This window comes from Apiospora phragmitis, assembly GCF_038363925.1.
Source record: "Apiospora phragmitis strain CBS 135458 chromosome Unknown utg000011l:1.0-3236445.0:1.0-3240683.0, whole genome shotgun sequence".
NCBI lineage: Eukaryota > Fungi > Ascomycota > Sordariomycetes > Amphisphaeriales > Apiosporaceae > Apiospora > Apiospora phragmitis.
The window spans coordinates 656,721-678,685 of record NW_027117411.1 but is presented as its reverse complement, the minus strand read 5'-3'; the positions used below and the strand labels follow the sequence as shown (position 1 = coordinate 678,685).

The window sequence follows — 21,965 nt, the reverse complement described above, 5'->3', positions numbered from 1 at the left end:
CGGGCCGTCACTATATAACCCAAACAATTTCTCTGATGAATTTCCTTCTCTCCTACTGCCCCCAAGGCACAGATCTATAGCATACAGGACTCCTAGAATCGCATTGTAAAAAGTAAAGGCATACAATTCTACATGAAAACCTCGCCTATTTCAATAGCAGATAGATTGGGTTACACTGATCTATCCCTGGTCTCCCTTAACCTGTAATCAGGAAATCTATATATATGTATCTGTCCAACTATTCTGGACATACTTTCTCCTATCTATCCTCACTGTCTACCAAAAGCCAGAAGAGCCCCTTTACCAGCGTCGAACACACCCTGTGGGGGGGAACACATCGGTATAACGCTCAGTATCGCAGCACACCTGATGTAATCTCAACAGCCGCCATGTGTACTATTCTTTACTTGAGCACCGTATGCTCTCTAGTTCTCTACGTCGTGTACTTGCGCCTCCTCCCGCAGTCTCTATCGGGGGATCCTCTACCACAAGCACTCGGCCAAGCTCCAATTCGGCGACCTGCGCCACTACGTCGCCTCTCACCGGAAGCATGGCAAGTTCTACCAGTTCCGGCACGAGAACGTCAGGAGCTGTGCTTCCACACGTACCAGTTCATTACGTCCCCGCCGTTCAAGCCCCTGGTGGTGCTCGAGAACCAGCGACCGGTCGAGTACATCTGCCCCCGGCGCAACCGGTATTTCGACCGAGAGCCGCTCACCTCGAGCATCATCAAGAAGATGTGTCCGGCCTGGAGAACCTAGTGCAACTCTTAAATCAATGTCATGACGCCAGATTTCCTCTGCTATGTCGTCGGGCGTTTCCAGAGGTAGAATGGTCTGAGACATACTGAACCTGGCGTTTCTGAGACCATCTGTTCTTTCTATCAAAATAGGTGCGTGGCACATAAAGTGGACCGTATATGATAATGGAAAGTGATTTTCCGTATTCAACAACACTGCTTTTCATTAACGGTACAAATCGACATGTTCCATCATCAGTCAACCCTCTCAGTTTTCTGATATGCTACGACTGCACTTGATATGATGCATAGGCAATATAAGCAAAAGCAATACCCTTTGTGTAATACTCTTGAATAACTAGCCTTCCCGTCATGAGAGACTCATAAGTTGACGACCTACAGCCTAAATAGTACAAGCTACGGCGATACTCTTATCATCCCCACAACACTTGGTATCGTACGCCCTCATCCAGATCACTCATTCAGATCGAGATTGTGAAGCTCCTTGAGGAGTTCGTCAAACTGTTTTCCGCCCAGAAGTTCGCTATGCAACTTCGCGTCTTCAAGTAGGTTCTCGGAGGGTGGGAACTTGCCGGCGGACTTGATGATGCGCCACGCACGGCGGAACTCGTCGCGGATCGACACGATCCCGTTGTGAGTCACCGTTCGAGCAACATTGTGCTCGAGCTCGAAAGGATCCTCAATGGCAAACAAGTAGCGATGGCGGATCTCCTTGAAGTCTTTGGGCTTGGCATTTGCATCGGCTTTAACTGGCATAACCGGAGACACGGGTGTGAATGGGGAGTCAGGCGCCGGTGAAGTTGGGTTTCGCAGTAACTCTGCCTCGGTAGGGGTCGGTGGCGCTCCACCCTGGACCTGGAAGACGGTCTTTGCGGAAATCCAACCCTTCTCATGCTTGCTTAGAAGGCCATCAGGAGTCTGCAGGCTTATCACGTCTCGTCCCCAGTCAAACCCTCTTTTGGGAGTCGCGCTCATCATGTTGTTTTGAGCGTAGTACTCAAAGAAGCCTCGGAGGAGGAAACCAAGAGATTCCCGATTTCGATTTATCGCACCTTGCTGCGCCATTCGCAAGATCTCTTGCTCGTCCCTCCAGAAACGAACGTTGCGACCCTTACATGTTGTAATACCTTCCAATGCTTCAGGAGGGAGGTCCGGGTCCGGCGGCGCCAGAAGCTGAAGGTTGGGACAGACAAAAGGATGGGCGACATTAACGAGATAGTGTATCACCATCAGAACGTACCCATAGCTACTTAGAGTTCCCCGATAGGGGTATTTATACCCCGTGCTTTTGCCCAGTGCTTGACAAACAAGACAAGCGGCCGTACGCGAGGGTCGCAATAAGAGTAGCACCGCAGTAACAAGGTATTCTGAAGGGCAAGGTGTGCAGAGAAGTTGATATCGCATTGCACACCAACCCCAGACTTGGGAAACTCTAGTTTGTCGTGATATCGATCCCTCGGTCGGTTTACCTGCATGCGAGAAGGGTCAGGCAGGGCGCGAATTCTTGCAACCAGAGCTTCCGGGATTTGGTCGCCCGCGCCGCCGCGAAGAAAGCTGACATAATCTGCAACGGCTGGAATGTCCTGCTTGTTGTATTGACCGGACTCCAAGGCTTTGGAATATTGAGAGGCGAGATGGAGACACTTGTGCCTGCGGGCAATTTCTCTGAGGCCTGTTGGGGGGTTCGATTGTGCAAATGCCTCAAGCTCACGCCGAATATTCGCGTCCCAAATGCCCGAGATATAGTATTCGGGCAACTTGGGTAAGACAACATTCTCCTGAGATTGAGTAGAATTCCTAGGAAGTAACCCTTCTGCGATTTTCGCAGTCCGCAAATGGTATGTGGTGGGCGACTCGTATTGATCTTGTTGTAGCAGCATCAGCTGGAGCCCGGGAACTTGGCGCAGTCTCTCAACCGCAATGTGCAGGTCCCTGCTTAATAACAATGGGTCATTGCCGAAAGTTCGAGTATCACGAAGATGCGCCCAATGGTGGAAGTGCTTCATGTATGCTTCTTCCGCGACGCTGCCGGCGGAAAATGTGAATCCTCGGTTGTGAAGAAGAACAAACCGCTCTCCTACCACCAGGTTGAACACCCCTTGTAGACTTTTGAAGTTCGGTACATGTTTGCCTGGTGAAAATGCATGGCAGTTGCGCACGCGTTCCCTGAGTTCTTCGTCGTAAAGGCCATTAACAAACGCAATGCACAGATCATCGAGGAGCATGAAGTCGGCGTCCTCGAAGTCATCGACATTTGAATGTGTGAGATCTCGTCCATTCATACGACGCAATACCTTCTTGGCGAGGCTATGATACCCTGCTAGAGATTGGTTTTCAGACTGTTGGAGTGAAGCGAGGGAGTCAGCTGGGTCCTGCTGAGGTGAGCCGCTCGAGGCCATTTCCGGTGAATCATTGGAACGGCCATTGCCGCCGTCCAGAGCAGCATTTCATCCGTTCCTGAGCGCCAGCATCGTCAGCACCCAGGTCGTCTTCAGCATCAGCGCTTTCACCATCGGCTAACCCTTTCTCCCACTTGGCTCGTTCATCCAGAAGATCAGAACGGAGCTTGTCCGTAGGCTTCTCACATAGCTTAATGATAGGCACACGGGTTCGAGTTAACAAACGAGCTCCGAATCCAGCGTCGAGTAAAGCCTTTTCCAGAAGCCGAGGTACAGGTGAGTCTGGCATGTCAGGGGAAAGCAGTGATGAGGACGATAGGAGACCAAGATCCATATCGGCTGTTTTGGTGGCAAAACCAGAAGAAAGACTGCCGAAACATTTGAGTTGAACACTCTGGGGTCCGGCCCAGGAGGCATTTCTGTTGTCGATCTCATGAGAATCAATGACAGCGCGGCAAATCTCTTCAACCTGTACGCGAAACTTTTCCTTCTCCGCAATCTCGCCAAGCTCGATCTCAGCATCGCCGACTACGGCAAGGCATAACTGTTCGAGAAATGAGGACTGAGCATCTAACTCTTCACGTCGAACGTGGTATTGACGATAACCAGGGGCGTTGTAGAGGGATCCTTGTTGATGTGACCTGGGCACAAAAGCCTCTGCTGAGATCATGGCGGGATCCTTCACGGAAGGGTGATGGTTCCAATGATTCTGTTGGGTAGACTGGCCATACGTGGGAGAAACTAATGGTCTGTGTCCGTAGCCCTGACGGGGTTGTTGCTGCTGCTGATGCGAGAAAGGTCGATTATGTACTGAAGGATTTGGCTGGCCCCGGTCATGGTAGCCACCACGACCAGGTCCTGATTGATGTTGAGGGACACGATAATGAGAAGTTGCACCACCTCTCTGGCCTCGGGGAGCGGAGAACTGAGGTTCAGTAGCCCTTGGGTCAATATCGATAGATAACCGTGAAGTCATCTGTCTTCGTTGGGCTTGGTTTGGCCGTTTTCGCGAAGGCTGTCCGCGAATTGGATGGGACTCCATCTTCTCGCTTGCCATGGGGCTGTCCTTTTGCTTAAGGGATATCGCGCAGCTCCCAGGAATCGACTCAAGAAGAAATATGAATACTTGACAGATGGTGAATTAGACTGGCCTGGGGATGAGGATAGCCAGTCAGGCCACACTGATTCCAGATCGTGTTTCACTTTGCGGTCATTTCCACAGAGGTGACACTGGTGATAGTCGATCGGCCAGAGAATGAACAATCAACCAGCATCTAGTTAGTCGGTTGTGGCCTCTGACTGGTGCACACTGTAGTTGAAGCTGTATTTATGGTCAGCAGCTAGCCAGGTTCTTTTCGCAGCTAGAATGGGATGGAGCCAGGTTAGGTCAACCTTGACAGCTCCTCGATTTCTCCAGCACATCCAATCAGGCCACTGCACAACCAAAGGTGGGGGCATCAGGCCCCTGGAGATAGTCGGGATACTTTGCCAATAGGTACCGGCGTCTGCAAATTCCCACCACAGCACGGCGGGTGCTTACTCTTTGAGCAAGTACCTCTTAGCCAGAGTGCACGTCGCGTTTTGTCGGTCGCGTCTACAGGTTCAATTGAGTTACTGGGTTCATCATGTTGCTTTAGCTACCGATTGACCTAATGCTACAGGGGTTTTTACCTCCATCGCAACTATAACTTTATGTAGTTTACCCAGCAGTCATGACCACATACAGCATCCAACTTCATTCAATATAGAGGATACCCCGAAAACTGGCCTTTCACCACTTTCTTTTGTAACCGGCTTAGTGTCATAACAACAATTCTTTACGTTGTCCCTGCCGGCCGAAGTAGACAGCAGACCTCCCGATGGCTCCTGAGCCTGCCACGACTCGCCGCAAGAGGACTCGACTCCAAGATGCTCAGGACGAAACAGTTTCATCTGCGCCCCCAAATGAGCCCGTCACGGCCGTAAAGAAACGAAAGCTGAATGGAACGACGGCACCATCAGCGCCCAATGGGTCTTCTGCTGTGCCTTCAGCTACACGATCATCAGCGCGCGGGACGACTACTCAACGTGCCAGTGCCAGGACCACTGGCGCTACCAAGGCACAGAAGAAAGGAGGAGTCACAAAAGTCGCCGCCGAACCTATCGTACCTGCAGTCAAAGTTGCCAAGCTTCAAAAGTCGCAAGTGGAGAAGCCGCCGCAACCAGTTCGCCCAGCCGTTAAATCTCGAGCGCTTGCCGCTCAACGGGTCGCAAACAATATATACGATGTGCCAGACTCCGGCGACGAACTAGAGCTACAAACTACCGACGAGCAGCAAGGGAAAACCAATCGAGGTGCGTCTCGCACAAAAAAAACAAGCCAACGGGGTGTCTAAGAGCGGGTCTGGCCCAGGCAGGACAGCCGCCTCCAAAGGAAAGAGCGCTGTCACGGAGGATGACGAGCCCGAAGCCAAACAGCCAGCGACAAAAAAGCCCCGCGGTAGAGCTGGTAAGATTGCTCAAGCTGAGGAGCTTGATGAATCCGACCAGTTGAGCGATGTTATCAAGCCGGCTGTCAAAAAGCCTAGGCCAAATAAAAGCCAAGCCTGGCCTCAGGATTCGCCTTCTAAAGGTTCACCTGCACCGAAAGGCATATTGACGCCCCGGCATAAGAAAGCTGGCCGGCCACGGAAGAATGTCGCATTCGATAGCGGGAGCAAGAAACCTACCGAGGAGGTTTTCTTCGAAGATCTACCGTCCACTACAAAATCAGTACGCCCCAAAGCTACCAAACAAACCATCAAAGCTTCGAAGCAGCCGGAAGATGACGGGGAAGCAGAGGATGACGAGGAAACCCCCGACGAAGATAATGAGATCTGTGTGATTTGTTCCAAGCCGGATTCAGAAGCACCCAACCAAATAATGTTTTGCGAACACTGTGACAAGGGGTTCCATCAGAAATGCTATGGCATTTCGGTAATACCAGAGGATGACTGGTTCTGCAAGGACTGCCTTCAAGAAGATGTGTTACCAGGTGCTCAGGATTATGTGCAGATTTCAGGGGCATCCAGCGCAGTCACGGAGTGCCCTGATATTCCTAACTTTGATCACCATCTTAAGTCAATGCAGCGAGTACTCTTGGATCGATGTTCTGGCAGTCGCCGTATCCGACTGAAGGAGCAAGATGACGCGTACGACAAGACATACCAACTCGTCGAGCAAACGGTGTTGGCAGGCGAGGGCAACTCTATGATGATCATAGGGGCACGTGGCTGCGGGAAAACATTGGTAGGTAACCCGCCCCGAGGCCGAATGCTGGAATTAGCTAATGAGACGCTTGCAGCTTGTCGAGACAATTGTGTCCGACTTGGCCGCCGAGAATACGGAGAGTTTCCATGTCATCCGCCTCAGCGGTTTCATCCATACCGACGATAAATTAGCACTCAAGGAGATATGGCGCCAGTTGGGCAAGGAAATGGAAGTCGAGGATGACCTAAACAAGACCAGCAACTACGCTGATACCCTGGCTTCCTTGCTTGCTCTGCTGTCCCATCCATCCGAGATCACTGGCACTGACGAGGGCGTTACGTCCAAATCTGTTGTCTTTGTGATCGACGAGTTTGACCTGTTTGCGACACATGCCCGCCAGACACTGCTTTATAACCTGTTCGATATTGCACAGGCGAGGAAGGCTCCTATCGCTGTTCTTGGACTGACCACGAGAATTGACGTTGTGGAGAGTTTAGAGAAAAGAGTCAAGAGTCGCTTCAGTCATCGTTATGTTCACATGTCACTGCCAAAGAGTGTACCTGCCTATTGGGATATCTGTAAGCAAGGCCTCATTGTAGAAGAGGACGATTTAGAGTCGGAAGGGTTCGATGTGGCGCTTGAGGGCCTCGACGAGTTCCGCCGTTGGTGGGAGGGGAGGATTGAGGTAAGTTTCTTTTCGCATGACGTCTTGGGCCTATGCATTTTGACTGACACGGCCCGGCAGGCACTGCGCGAGACACCGAGTTTCCAGGACCACCTCGATTATCACTTCTACACGTCCAAATCCGTTGCGTCATTTTTCACGTCTCTCCTCATGCCGCTTTCGACATTATCATCCTCGTCTCTTGACCTGAAGGTGCTGGACACGAGCCTGGATTCAGGCTCGCTCGAGGCTCCTGATTCGAAGCAGCACTTGGTGGCCGCTCTGTCGGACCTGGAATTAGCCATGCTCATTGCGGCGGCCCGTTTGGACATCGTCGCTCACGCGGACACGGTCAATTTTGCCATGGCCTACGACGAGTACAGTTCCCAGATGGGCAAGCAGCGAGTGCAGTCGGCCGGGTCGGGAATGCTGGCCCTTGGCGCTGGGGGCCGAGTTTGGGGGCGAGGGATTGCCGGCATGGCGTGGGAACGAATAGCGTCGCTGGGACTGCTGATCCCCGCGGGCATCGGAGGACGAAGCAACTCGGCTTACGGTGGCCTTGAGGGCAAGATGTTTAAGCTCGACGTAGTATTAGAAGAGATCCCGGGAGCGGTAGAGCTTCCCGGGTTCCTGACCAAGTGGTGTACACAGATCTGATAGATTACCTGTAGGTACTGAGATAGATATGGTGAATGCCTCCTGACGAACGTTACGTAAGACGCGGGACGGCAGATGGAAAGTATCATAAGTTGGTTACCAAACATTCAATATTAAGACACACAGAGTCGCTAAATGCGGCTCAGCCTACGTCTGATGTAGTGCCAGAATATCTCATTTACTGGATCAGGCAAGGTTGGCTGGCCTGGGAATGCGCCAAAGGGGGGAAAAGAAGGCCAACTGACCAACCTACCAAGCCAACATCGGGGGCATAATGATAGGGAGGCGGGATGTCCGATCTGCTCCAGTATTCATATTACGGGTTGACAGATACCCAGATGCTTTATTTTCCTGGTTGAATCGGAAACAGGGCTGTGTCGATTGAGCCTCCGATTCGTCCAAGAAGCGAATGTTGCCTTTCCACGTAACCGATCGACGCAGGGATCTTTAATGTAAGTAATCTCAATACAAGCTACTGCCGCCACCGATTGACTATTTCAAGATACACTTACTACACCAAACCCCAACATCCTCTCTTTGCTCCCATGCGGCATAGATACCTACCTGTTATAAGACCCGGGCATTTTCATTTGGGCTATCTTACAACAACTCAGCCCGGTTCATTAGGCAAGTAGGTACATACTCACTTGCCGCCTTGAAACAGCACTAAAGCCAGTCCGAGCTTCTCGACATTTACGTCCGGCAATCTATTCTTGTCTTCCGTATATCTTTTTATATTGCGTTCGTCAGCATATCCACTTTCAGCCGAGTTGATCATTTTATGAGATTGCGTGCGTAGATCCGATCAACAAGACATCTACATACACATCGCCCCCATCCCATCGCAAATGTCGAAGCGCACGACATTCACCAACGTGACGCCGCTGCCCGCGGGCATCACCCGGGCGGCGGCGCTGGGCTACCTGCACGACCACGAGGCCATGATCGATCTGAACCCGCTGGTCATCGAGCGGCACCGGCTGGACGCGCCGCCGGCCCACGCGCCCGAGGACGAGCGCGCCGACTGCTGCAGCTGGTGGAGCATGACGGACGCCATCACGTACCTGCCCGGCCTCAAGGGCGAGCTGACCTACTCGGCCGCCTTCCTCGACCTCCGCAACGGCCTGCAGACGCACGTCTACGCCCCCATGGGCACCGACATCCGGAACCGCTGGACCCTCGGCGGCACCCTGCCGGGCGAGCCCGCCGAGCCCGTCGAGCTGGGCCTCGGCGCGCCCCACCAGGGATTGTACATTCGCGAAGTATGTTAAAAAAAAATGCCGCCATCACTACTAGCCTCTATTTCTTTTCCTTCTTATTCCCCTTCATAAACGGCACCTGCCTGCTACGACGCGCCTCGCCCATTTCCCAGGTGTTCATCTACGTTGCAAAATGTAAAAGGTGCGCTGACGTCATCAAACTGCTTTCTTGCTCTTATAGGATGTCGAGCTACGCTGTAACTTCCTGATGGCTAGTTTCGTCCGGAAGACGCTATCCAAGGCTCACACCAAGGTGATTGAGAACATCGCCGAGAGGGCCAAAGCACAGATGGGGTCCCAGAGCCCCAACAGGGCAGGCGGCGCAGACGATGGCACCTACGGTCAGGGCTATGAGAGCCAGGCGGCAACGCAACGGCAGCGCCGGCTGATTAATGCCGCCAACCTGCCGCCGGTGTACGGCCACCACAGGGCGGCGGCAAGTGAGACGGACCTGAGCCCGACGAGTCTGTCGCCGGAGCCGCTCACGCCGCTCAGCCCGCTCACCCCCGCCCGGGGGTCGGGACAGTACTTCCATACGCACCAGGACAGCTGGACCTCGGCACAAGGCTGGGGACTTCAGGCCCCGCATCCGCCGCAGGGCCTCCGGGATCAAAGCCGTGAGCGGCAACCATCAACGCCGACGAGCCTGAGGCCGCTTGACATTGACGGGCCCATTGTGCAACACCATCGGTCACAATCACTTCAGCATCCACACATCGCGGAGCTGCAATAGTACCTATGTGGTCGCGGAGAACAGCATACGACTCAATGCTGGGAGGCGACTGAATCGGTACCGGGATTGCGGGAAGTATGGTGACGATAGCCCGTTAGCGAGGAGGGTGGATTGCCTGGACACGGTGGGGGAAAACAGAGACATAACTATACCCCTTGCTTGAAGAGAGAATCAGGAGACTTCATATGCAATTTCTATTAAATAACGAAGAGGAAATGCTCAACTTACGTGATTGGCCTTCCCCCTATTGATCTCGATGCTAATACTTACAACTGAGGCTCAACTACACCCTCCATCTGGGAGGCACAACGGCGCAAGGGGCTGTTCAGCTGAGCAGGTGATCGCTCAACCGTCTCTCATTGAAGAAACTATATACCTAGAAGTGAAGAAGAAGATCTAGTGTGCCGAACCCATTACCCAGAACCGACCATTACCAAAACAAGAAGAAACCCCCTGGTCATTGCCATATCATCATGAGCCCATTCCTGTCTCGACGACCCATGTTGGTGAACCATCATGATCCTTCTTTCATTCATAATATCTCTTCATAGATTGTCCGGCACAGCCCAAAATGTGTAAGTAGTGCCATCTTCGATCCGTGATTCATATTGCTGTTCATTAATTCCCGTCCAAGTTTGAACACCAAGCAAAGTTGATAAGAGAATGAAGAAGAGCAGCCCCTTTATAGCCTGCCCAGAGCGAAGATGCCAACCGCAGCCACAGCGAGACCGGCCAAGCTCTTCTTCTGCTGCGGGGCGCCAGTGACCTGGACTGTGGACGGCATGGCCGTGGGCGACGAAGGAGTCGCCGTCGCGCCGCTGCCGCCCATGGTGGGCATGTCGGACGAGCCGCCGGGCGCGTTGTTCATGCCAGGCGACACCATGGTGCCGCCGTTCATGTTACCGCTACCCTGAGTGGCGGCGGCGCCGGTCGCTGCCGGGCCGGTGCAGAGAGACGAGGTCATGGTCAGTACGGTCTGAAAAGGACAAAATGGTTAGCCTTCTCTCTCACTCTCTCGCTCTTGAAAAACCACGAGGGCATTCTTGATGGGAGTGTGGGTTGCAGTAGTAGTCCTTTGTAACGTGCGTTACGTGTCATACAGGAGAGAGGGAGGGAGGCAGAGGGTTTGTTCTGAACGTACCGTGGTGATAGTACAAGGGCAGTTCGTAACCGTCAGCGTCTGGCCCTGGGTGACGGGGTAGGCGCAGCCGTTGAAGGTGAGGGTCGTAGCGGGCCCCTAGCACACGGTGGTGAGCTCGGCGACGACGGCCGTGGTCACGATGGTGGTGTTGTAGTAGGTCCAGCTCGAGACCACGCTGGCAGCGCTCATCATGCTGCTGCCGGTCATGCTGGGGTCAGCAGCAGTAGAGGAGCCGCTCATCACGCTGATGCTGCTGCTGCTGCTACCGCCCGGGTCGGCCGCGGACGAAGAGGTATGGACGGCAGCATCGCTGGTAGAGGACTGGGCTGCAGCCAGGCCTGAGAGGACGGGCAGCAGGAGGATGTTGCGGGCCTGCATCTTGTTTTTCTTCTGGTGTTTGTCGGCGTTAATAATGACAATATTGGAAGGTATAGTACCACAGAAATGCTCAGTTGGAAGGAAACGAGTGACTTATGAGAGCTTGGATGAAGAAGGAGGGAGAAGCGATGGGCCAGAAGATGTCGAGTGGAATACAGATTGAATAGTGACCAGACATGTGCCGGAAGGGCGCCCTTAAAACAACGATGGCTGAGCGAAGGGGGAAAGAAAGGGGGCCAAACAAGGAATCCTAATAAGACATTCAAATGGCCCCGGTGATAAACAACAAACTATCGGCAGCCATGTTTGGAATGCCACAGCCGCCCGCCCATGCGCTCTGCTCTGACATGTATATACCACGACAAACGTGGCCGCGTCACCTCACATTACATTCTCGAGCTTGATTTCACGTTTCTGAGTAGAATTTGGACTTTTCAATTCAAGGGCCAGTAGCCGGCACCGTGAGCAGCTGTATATACAGATTTGCCAAGAGCTCTGAGGGACAATCTCGTGTTGTAGGCCCTGCCATCTCTTCCTGAGCCGTCTTGCCAACAAGCTTGGACATTGGCTGCCTTCATTTCTATACGCCCTCTAAAGGTTGGGCCCAACTGGAACCAACTGCATGGACCCCGATCGACACAACCGACCCGATACTGCGTATCAGGCATGCCAACTGCATCCCCCCGTTGAGGATTCGCTCGATGGTCGGCATCCATGTACCCCCCATATCCTCTCTTGAAAACCAGCCTCGCGCTGGCCATCCTCTACTCCTTTCAATGTCGCCTCCTCTCTGCTCGGAAGACTGGCCAGTCGTGCCAAGGCTTGTTGCCGGCGGTGACAGTCTCAAGCCACCACCCCGTTGGATTGTGGTTTCATTCACACAACAACATGGGGCGGAGCAAGTTGAGCCAATGGACGCGAACCTGCTGCTTCAAACGCCGATGATGGGGTCTCTATGCTAATATATCCTTTGAACGCCAGTGTCCAGAAAGCAAAAAAAGAATATTTGGTTTAAAGGATAGATGAGAATAAATCAAGGGTTGGTTGTATTAATGGTGAAGAAAGCATCGGCGCATGCTCTCAATATCGATATCCCATGAAATAAGTACCATACGCTCAATGCGAGAAACCGACTGGGAAGATCGGTACCTCAGTCCGCCAGTCAACTATATTGTGAGCCTGAGCAGTTGCATTAATGCACAGGCTATAGCAGAGCATGGGTCATCTCGCGCTGGGCTGGGTCGGGTAACAATCGTGTCGGATAGGCGCTTTGAGCCGTAAGGAAATTTGGCTTTACTTCCGGTTCGATCGACTCTGACTTCTCTCTGGAAGTCGAGCGCCACTGCTACCGCCAGAGATTGTATCAAAGTCGTAGCTCTTGAGTGTGTTTTCGTACTTGGCGTTGCGCAGAAATTTGGGCACCGAATCCTGCAAAGAGGCAGTTAGTATTTAAATGCAAAAAACGAACCGAACATGGAGTAAGGCTGTCACATACGCTTGCCATCAACTTGAATACGGCATTTTGTGCGTCCTCGAAAAGAGCCGTCACCTCGTGCAGTGTGTCGATCATGGCTACATCTTGACCGACTGCCTTGGTCATGCGAGTGGCCAAGTTGTTTCGTAGCTGATGGTCGATATTGAGCTCACATGGAGAGCCGGGTGCCAAAAAGGCATTGTAGATACCGTACGCCTGGGCCATGATCTCCTTAATCCCGTCCATTGAAGTAGCATTCGGGTTCTTCTGGGCTATTCTGATGGCGGCTCGGCATCCACGTACGAACTCGTCCACTTCAAGGTAGAATGACAAGTTTTCCTCGCAGTGAGTTTCCCGGAGGTTCTCGCGGAACAAAAGTCTCAAAGCAGCGTCGCTCAGAATCTTATCAAGCCTCTGCGTATTCGAGTCACGCGCAATGCCCGGGCGCTGTGTCACGATACCCTCGCTTTCCGATGAGCGACCTCGAGCTCCAGCACCATTCACTACATCTCTTCCTCGGGCGGTCATTTGGTATATCGCATTCTTAGTGGGCTGGAACATGGCTGCGGATGGAGACGACGCCATGAATTGGCGATCTTGCTGGATAACCTCCATGAGGTCATATTCGACAAATAAGGAGGCCATCTCGTGACACTCGCGGCGGTCGACGGTGGTGCAACAATCCATCAGCCAGTCGGAGCAGGCTTTGCCTGTGAATGTGTCCTTGTATGTTTTACCCGCTATCTTGCGCTCTCCTGCGATCTTAACGCCGGTGAGGCCGTCCTTGTAATCGCTCAACGAGTCCGAATCGGCTGAACTGACGCTCGACTTGATATTCAGACCGTTGGCTCCAATAAACCTGCGGAAGACAACCTCCATAGTACCCCGGTCCATGACAATCTTGTCTGATTGGGGATCCCTCTCCAGGATCACCAACGAGCTAACACCGGTAGCTACCAAATCGCCGATCTGACGCTGTTGTATTCCATTTCTGCTGCAGAAACGGTCCAGTACGCAAACGCCCTTGGGTGTTAACTGCCAAACAGAGCCCTTCATGGTGTAAACCTGTTGCAGCTTGCCGTCTGCGGACTGGATGAATCTCGCATCGACAAATCGTTGACATATAGATCGGGCCATATCCTTGGCCATGGAGAAGGTCGTGGTTGTCGTTGTGGTTACAATGCGGGACGGATCTTTCGGGTCAGGCATGCGGTTGGACTGAGAGAATTTGAGAGAGCCGAGGTTGTTGATGGCATCCTCGGATAGGAAAGTATGCTCAACCCGCGTTAACCGCACACGGTGAGCAGACAGAGGTAGCAGACTGACAAGAAGGGTTGAGAATAGGTCCTTGAAGTCGCGAGTGAAAGGCCGGTCGTCGTCCGTCATACGGAGCAACCTTGAACTTGTTTGATGCATCTTGTTTTTGTCTCCAGGCAATCGAATAGGAAGTGGCGTATTAGGGTCCGCCTCTGAATACGGCCTCGAAATGGGATCTCCCAATTGAGGCACCTTGCTCGGACTGGACGAGGCCGGGGAAGCTGATGCAGACTGAAAGCGGGAATGTTTTTCCGGGCTAGCCTGCTCGGTGCTGCTCGCGCCGTTGCTGCTGAAGCTGAACGAGGACGAGTCGAGGGAAATGGACAATCGCGAGAGTCCACTCAATGCAGAAGTCGAGCGGCGAGCTCTTATAATACCCGCGGGCTCTGCTGAAAGCGACACCGGCGAGGAAGGAGTGTGGTTGTGTGTTTTCGGGCCAATGGTCCTCTCGAAGGCAGCAGAAGCCAATGAAAAGAAACCTCCACCCGAAGACCGCGGCGTCCTGGGCAATGACAAAGTCGAGGAAACGGAACTGGCGGGCGACGAGGTCAATTGGCGTTGACGGGCAGCGCTGTCAATAAGAGAAAGCTTTGGTTTGCTAACACCCGTAACAGCGATAGGCTCGGGAGCGTAGTTGTTACTGTTGTGCAACGGTAGTGGTTTGTTAGTCGGGCCTTCACTGAGATCTGACACAGGCTGCAAGATGGGTGGCCTTGCAACAGGACTGGAGGTGGTTTTGGTATTATTAGCGTCAATGCTGCTGTGACTAATGGCAGCTGCGGCTAATACGGGCGGAGTTGTTGTCGTCGTCAAGAGTGAAGACGAGCCGGTTGACGAAGTGGGTGGTGGTGGTGGTGGTTGTGGGTGTGTGCGTGATGTTGTTTGTCGTTCCGTCTCTGCTGTTGGTGGCGGTGGTGGTGGTGGTGGTGGTGGTTGTCCTAGAGGTTCCTTAACCGATCCAGACAGAGCAGCCATCTACCATTATTAGGGAATAGAGAAAAAAGAGAGGAACTAATAAGAGTGGTGTAATATTGTAGGTTAGAGTAATAGTAGTTTTTTAGTTGGCAGAAGCGGTCAAATGAAACAAGGTGGCCCATCGACTTGATTCAAAACTGCGCACTAAATAAAAGCAAGAGCGGACGGGACGAGGAAGACAGCGAAAGAGAGGGGTGTGGGAATGGGGGGGTCGGCGCCCGAAAGGGGGGCGTGTGTGGTCTGGCCTAACCCAGCGCCCAGGGCCGTGACTACTAACAACAATCAGAAACGGATGCTTCTGAGTACGGAGTAGTTGTGGTCGTAGCAGGCAGCTAAGCAGGATGGAGTGTACCTAGTTACTGCCAGCACTGGATTGGGTTGGATGGAATGGAATTCGAACTACGATGGAAAAATTTCCCATGGTTCTAAAGGACGGATTGGACTCTTCTACTGGGTGTACTTTCACACGTAGTTAGCGATGGGATGCCTGTGCTGACTTGCTGCTAGTAAACTGCCCAGAACTGCCTACTACGTACAGAGTCCAGGACTAACTACTACTGTATTACTAACCTGGCGCTCCTGCGTTTTGCTGCTTCGGAGCTTCCTGGTCGTACGTGCGCACGCAGGCTGGACCGTGTCTGCTGCTGCTGCTGCTGCTGCTGCTGTAACTACATGTACATAACATAAACTACTAGACCATTTATTAGGCCAGGCCATGCCAGACCGGAACAGTATCGTATCGTATCGTCTCGGTATACATATACAACAGCGGTGTTATAACCGGCACAGAGTGCGAACTGAAGGGAATGGAATGCGTATGCTGCAGTTGATCATGTACCATAACGGAACTTCGTATACGTAGAACGGACTACGACGGTACATCCATCCACCACGCACCTAGATAGATTAGGTGGGTGGATGCCATAGGGTCCCATGTGGGTTGGGTTGCAGAAGGGGGGATACGCAGGAAGAAGAAAAAAACGAGAAATGCCTGCAGTGCACGCAGAAAGTGGATGACCATGTGGATTGGATGCATGGGTGTGGCATGGCGGCATGGCATGGCTTTCCAGGTGGGTCTTGGCCTAGCGCCTTCTTTTTCCTTTTCTCTGCACTGTCCATTGCCTTGGCCTTCTCGGTGTCTCTGAGTCTCCCGTCCTCAACCCACCCTTCGGCAAAGAGTAGTGGTAGTAGTGTTATGTGGTACAGTCAGACAGGCTGTCAGTAACCTTGGGTTAATAATATTGCATAGAGGTAGGAACAGGAACACAGAAGAACAGCTCTGCCTATGTAGTAAAATGTTTATGCTCGGGCATTTTATTTTGTAAGGAATTGCGGGCCAGTGCTGAATAACGCATGAGACCAATGTTAAGAAACTCTCCGGCGGCGGTGGATGCTCTCGCTCGTTCGCCGACCGCCGTCTTGCCGCACCGCTGTCCTTGGTCCCCTTCCTCGCGCCGTACCTTCGCAACTAAAAATAATAAAAAATAAAAGTCATATGTCGTTTCTCACTATGTACAATACCTCCCCTGAGCCATTCGTTAGGCCCAAGTGAATCAACTGACAGACAAAAAAAAAAACCCTTTTTATGGTCCTGGGGGTTTCATTTCGCTCTCGTACGTTAGTCATCAGTCTAATTGCAGTACAGTACGCCTGGTCCATGTATGTACCATCCAAACATGTAGGTACGTCAAGTTCAATACTGCACATGTATGCGTCTTGACAGCATCTTCTCCATTGACCCTGTCCAGTTGGTCAAATCGCCGTTTGTCTCTTGTGTTGCATTGCTTGCATTACCAGGGTGATACCAAGCCGAGTCCAAATCTGCCCGTATTGTCTGATGTGAATGGACTCGTTTCCTTTATAGTACTTGGGGGTTCGAAAGAACCTCCCATCCAATGTAGGTATCTACATATTGACCAATTGCGCCATCGGTGAAATCATCAGGGGTCGATTGCCCATTCCGGCACAGTCAGACTAGTAGATTATTCTCATCCGATAGAAACCCCGGTAGACCGCTTGATGAGGAGGACGCTACGGTGCGAGGTGGGAGGCAGATACATGCACATATGACCTACCTCCTCCTCCCTCCCTACTCACTCATTGGTTGGTTGAGCAGCCCAGCCTCTCGCAAACGCCTCCCCCCAACGTCCTTGTTTCGCGTGGCTATGATGGGATCTTAGTGGAAGCATGCCCATGTGCCATGTGTCCAGTCAGATCTTCATGCAGCATTGATTGTGGCAGCCAAGACTTCCTCGATTGGCCCACCCGTTGGAAGAGTTGTGTAACATTGCTAGACACTCGTCACAAATCATCTTTTATCCCCTCTGGCCACCCCTCTTCCCGAGAACCGAGCGTCCTGGACGCTTCCATTCTACGCCGTTCTGGAGAAGCCCAACGAACTAGCACCAGACCCCTATCTTATTAAGTACGTGTAGTCACACATACGCGCCACCCATCTATTGACTCCTCCACTGGTTATATGATGCGAAGATTGCTGATGCCCGGCAGCCCATGCCGTATAGGCGGTAACTCTTGTTGAGTTGTTGAACCAAGTAGAGGTTTGATTTGAAGAAATGTGTTGTGCTGCTGAGGCTGCTTTAGCATACATACACGCCCTACTAGCACGATGATATTATTAGTACCCTTCCCATTCTTTGCCATCTTATAGTGGATCTCGAACCATGGCAATACCCCGAAAGGCGCATGATACATGCCGTTCGAAACACCAACCAGAGTATTTCGAGGACCAGTGTAATATAAGTGTAGTTCAAGTATGGCGTTAAGAAGTATATTATATTATACACTTAATAATAACCACCACTACTAGCTGCTAGGTAACTTTAATATTTATTATATAGTATTGCTTAGTCGGTCTATCTATATACTATTACATATATTCTTTGTCTTACCGATTTGTCGGGTCTTCCAATTCCATGGGAAAGCGTCTGATATCGACGAGGGTCACTGCTGCATTAGTTAGTTTACTTATGAGAGCAGAAACATGCATGATGATTAATACCTCATCATTAGTGATGCCAGTTGACGTAACATAATAATAGATGAGCGACGGCCGTGTTAGGTAGGTAGGCAGCTGGGTTGGGAACTTTTCAGAGGATGAAAGATGCCATGCAAATAAGTCTTACGCACTGGACTGGCTGAACCCCCACCGCCTGTGCTACGGCGGGCGCGACGTTTGGTACTTTTAGGCATTCCGCATTCCTACTTTAGGCTAACCATACCAATAAAGACTTTTCTTTTTTCTTTCTTCTCCGCCAGTACGAAACTGGTTGGTGACAGGAATGTCAGCTTGGACAGATCTGCGCGTGGCGGGCAGGGATTCCATCCAACGCGTCAAACTGGTTCAGGTATAGCTTCACACTTGATACCCCAGGCCAGCCATCTCACCAACTGGCTTCGTACATAGTCCGTCCGGATCTGGTCCAACAACGGGCAGGGCACTGGTAGACATGCCGAGCTTGGCAAGTGCTAGTCAAGGGCACCGCACTGGACACCGTAGCTTGTACGACAGACACGGACAGAACCTGCTTGGGATTCGGGAAATTGCACACGTTGTTCTTGACGCGCGTTCGGCAGATGTTGAACAAAAAAGCACTGTTCCGGGCAGGGGCTAGTCTGCCTCTCAAGGACTATGCGATTCTATACTGGTACAGGGCAGCTGGCAGCCTATAAGCGACTGGCCTCGGGCGTTATTTACAGATGCACCCGGCACCCGGTGCCCTCAAGAGACCCTTGATTGAGGCAGCTGCTGCCTAACTTATCAGCTAACGGACAAACTGCTGATCTTTGAACTGGCTTTTGCCCAGGCGCCATAGCATGCAAGGAGAGTGTAGTAGCATGAACCTACAAGCACCCCGAAGCCCCCCGGACGGCCGAATACAAGCACAATTCCGAATCCGAATGTTCCACTAGGAAACAACGTGTGGTGTTGAAAGGCAAAGGCCTGAACGGTGGTCTGCGATAACTGAGTTTGATACTTCATTCCACTCCCTCCTATGGGAATGCTGCCAGCCATACGAAACAGCAACCCGTATGGATCGGGACTTTGGATGACATGTCATAAAGGAGGATGACTACGATACCTCGTGGCAGTTCATCTCGCCAACCAGAAACACTTCACAGTCCCAGCCTATTGGGTTCTTCTCCGCTTCCGGCAGCGTCTTACCTGCATATCGACAGGCTGAATCGCCATTTCATCGTTTTGCTTTTTATCATTCGTTTTCGCGTTCTTTCCTTGATTTTTGACCCCTTTGACTGGGGAAATCCAATATATCACAAACACCCGTTGGAGCCTCATCCTGGGTAAAACATGGCGGGAGACAGGGCCTCCTCGTGGCCAGTCCAGCCGCCCCCGGGATGAATTGACTTTAATAGAATCGTTCCGGAACGCCGTTCGTTGGCTGCATCTCACATAATCACCAATAGCCTGAAACTCTGAGCCCCCGGATCATCCAGCTAGGCATGCGCCTCGAAGGTTTTCTAGAAGGTCTTCCTGGTCCTCTAATCTCGTTTCCTTCAGGTCTGAGACTCTAAAAGGAGCGTTCACCAGGTCTTTTGCTTCTGCAGGATCAATATCACAATGCTTGCCCCCGGTGAAATGCGAAATTTGCCCATGCGGATGGGATGGTGTGCGTGACAAGACAGCAGCAATCGTCAATGCAGATGCCCGCCCCGTTCTCCCCAGCCACCATCAACCACGGTCAGTAGTATTCTGATACACTTCAATATCTACTGCCTACATATGCACTACCCCTCCGTCTGCTGCCCTTTTGATACGTATATCTGTTTTGGGCGCATTAGCATCAAGGAGTACCCTGAACTTGTCCTGATAGGCTGTACTTGTATGTTAGACCTAATGGCTTTCCTAAGCGATTTTATTTTATTTTATTTATTTTTTATCCAAATTGTCATTGCTGGTTTGAATATATTGGAGTGCGCTGCCGTCTCCGACGTGTGTCATCCTCCGTTTCGAACCTTGGCAGTCTCGCCCGCCAGAGCTAGGTACACACCTGTCATGGAAATTCGGGATTTTTCCTTCACGGGTAGGGACCTGGTTCAGTCTAATAATAAGTAAATCTACAATCTATTGAAACCCATGAAATCTCACGTCTCGGGAATAGACGTGGGGGGGACACGGCAAGGCCGAAGAACCAGCAGCAAGAGCCGCGTCAGTTCAGGGACCTACCCTTGTGCCTGGCTGAAAAGCTGAAGGTTAAGCCTTGGGAAATAGAAACCGTAGAACATGCGGTGGAAGGAATGAATGGAGCCTCTCCTTCGCCGTGTTCTGGATTTTCCCCGGGCCATCCTAGGAGCATGAACAAAGCCGTCCGGAAAAGAAACATTCCCTCCACCAGTCGACCAAGGGTCTCCTTCAGGCGTTGAAACTCGGAGTGGAAGCAACATGGATGATATGATATAATCGTGACCTCACCTCTCCGAACTGATCAGACCAGGGTCAATCGCGCCCTGGTTATGAGATTGTCTACTCGGTACTCCCGTGTTCATAAAAGTAGGTAGGTTGCGCAAGCTTCTTATCCCATCTCTAACCTCCCAACGGCCAACGGGCCTTGCTAATACCCGCAGCTTCGAGCAAGAGGCACTGAGAGTAGGTACATGTAGGTACGACATGGACAGCTTCAAGGCCGTGGTGTTACAAGGTTGCTTAAGTCAGACCAAACATTTATCAACCAACACGGTTAGATATTATATTGTTGCTTATTTCTATTATACTGCGTTTGCCGTTACCTCACAAGCAAAGAAATAAAACATGCCGTAATGTCGTGAAATCGGCAACCCCTGCAGCTAGTTAAAAAAAAAAATAGAACCCACGTGGTCGTGGCGACAAAGCGGATGTTTTTCACAAATTCATTGCTTATACACGATGCTGACAATAGAACTCCCTAACCACCACGCCACCTACATCTGCAAGAGCCCTGGATACCTGGCATGCATTACATAACTTACGGATCGTTCTGCAAAAGGAGAAGGCCGGTGTTCCTTACTGTCGTAAGATTTGTGTTCGTTCCAGACCTCTGGGGCGGAATTGGAATGACGATACGATCCTGCCACCGCCACCGCCTGTAAGAAAATGTGCTATCGAATCTTTCGGGGTAGGCCGATGATGCCTCAACCACAACCAACCTCAGCACTGGACAGTCTCAAACTTCCGCACTTGGCACTTCTCAGCACCGACACAAGACGGGCAACGACTTGGTCGTTGGATGGACATAATTAGCGTCGAACGGCGCAAGAGCTGAGCCAGGCGCTCGGCGCTAGCGTTCCCACATGGTCGGCCGTATTTCTACGCGCATTCCTACGGCTTCGCCGTCGCACTAACCTTAGGCTTTTCACTTTTCAGGTACATGGCGAAGTTTCACGTCTCCATCCATGTTGTGTGGGCGGTCAGTCTGTTCCAGTCCGCTTCTGTTCGGATCAACTATTCGGCTGTTGTAGAGGTGCCACAGTCAATACACATGGCCTGCCTGCCTGCCTACATACATACGTGCGCACATTCGATGCGACCGATATATATGGCAGACGTCATTGGCAGGACTTGCAAAGTCCAGACGCAACACATACATTGATACTGTCCTGCATGTTAATCTACAGTACATATATAACTGTACATGTATCCACTGAGAAGGGGACTGCTATGGATATACTTTCAGCTTTACCGTCTATCTTATACCGACTGCATACTTACGCGAGCAGAGACCCAATCTTTGGATCACCGCAACGTACTGCACTAACTAACATGGTATGCATGGGCTGCATATCCTTGGTACTCTATCAAATCATGAGGGAAGATCCCACCCCAAGTCGCTCGAGACGATAATGTAGCATCAGCAACGGGGGCCTGGCCCATCCATGATCCCACATGCAGGACGCACATGGAGTCGCCCTAACTTCTTTCCAAAAGCAGACCATTCCCAAGCAAATCGTACGATGCCATCACTCTGCCC

The 21,965-nt window shown here is 51.7% G+C and overlaps 7 protein-coding genes across 7 annotated transcripts; 3 read left to right on the top strand and 4 right to left on the bottom strand.

Moving 5' to 3' along the window:
• Window positions 1-389: 389 nt before the first annotated feature.
• On the top strand, window positions 390-761 carry PG994_013036 (uncharacterized protein; the record flags this gene model as incomplete). The annotated part of the gene is made up of 1 exon (XM_066864445.1): window positions 390-761. The coding sequence occupies one exon, from the start codon at window positions 390-392 to the stop codon at window positions 759-761; it is 372 nt and encodes a 123-aa protein (XP_066709406.1).
• A 452-nt stretch (window positions 762-1,213) lies between these two features.
• On the bottom strand, window positions 1,214-3,159 carry PG994_013035 (poly rna polymerase cid13; the record flags this gene model as incomplete). Its single annotated transcript, XM_066864444.1, has 2 exons — window positions 1,214-1,933; window positions 2,086-3,159. 2 exons carry the CDS (start codon window positions 3,157-3,159, stop codon window positions 1,214-1,216), a joined length of 1,794 nt encoding a protein of 597 aa, XP_066709405.1.
• Window positions 3,160-3,169: 10 nt separating this feature from the next.
• On the bottom strand, window positions 3,170-4,201 carry PG994_013034 (Terminal uridylyltransferase cid1; the record flags this gene model as incomplete). Its single annotated transcript, XM_066864443.1, has 1 exon — window positions 3,170-4,201. The coding sequence occupies one exon, from the start codon at window positions 4,199-4,201 to the stop codon at window positions 3,170-3,172; it is 1,032 nt and encodes a 343-aa protein (XP_066709404.1).
• Window positions 4,202-5,018: 817 nt separating this feature from the next.
• PG994_013033 (origin recognition complex subunit 4) lies at window positions 5,019-7,708 on the top strand (the record flags this gene model as incomplete). Its single annotated transcript, XM_066864442.1, has 4 exons — window positions 5,019-5,493; window positions 5,519-6,426; window positions 6,482-7,072; window positions 7,133-7,708. The coding sequence occupies 4 exons, from the start codon at window positions 5,019-5,021 to the stop codon at window positions 7,706-7,708; spliced, it is 2,550 nt and encodes an 849-aa protein (XP_066709403.1).
• Window positions 7,709-8,556: 848 nt separating this feature from the next.
• On the top strand, window positions 8,557-9,700 carry PG994_013032 (uncharacterized protein; the record flags this gene model as incomplete). Its single annotated transcript, XM_066864441.1, has 2 exons — window positions 8,557-8,970; window positions 9,149-9,700. 2 exons carry the CDS (start codon window positions 8,557-8,559, stop codon window positions 9,698-9,700), a joined length of 966 nt encoding a protein of 321 aa, XP_066709402.1.
• A 682-nt stretch (window positions 9,701-10,382) lies between these two features.
• PG994_013031 (uncharacterized protein) lies at window positions 10,383-11,219 on the bottom strand (the record flags this gene model as incomplete). The annotated part of the gene is made up of 3 exons (XM_066864440.1): window positions 10,383-10,676; window positions 10,842-10,886; window positions 10,947-11,219. 3 exons carry the CDS (start codon window positions 11,217-11,219, stop codon window positions 10,383-10,385), a joined length of 612 nt encoding a protein of 203 aa, XP_066709401.1.
• Window positions 11,220-12,512: 1,293 nt separating this feature from the next.
• Window positions 12,513-14,649, bottom strand: PG994_013030 (developmental regulator flba protein; the record flags this gene model as incomplete). The annotated part of the gene is made up of 2 exons (XM_066864439.1): window positions 12,513-12,647; window positions 12,715-14,649. Coding segments are annotated over 2 exons (2,070 nt in total), but the record flags the coding sequence as incomplete, so codon positions are not given.
• Window positions 14,650-21,965: the final 7,316 nt, after the last annotated feature.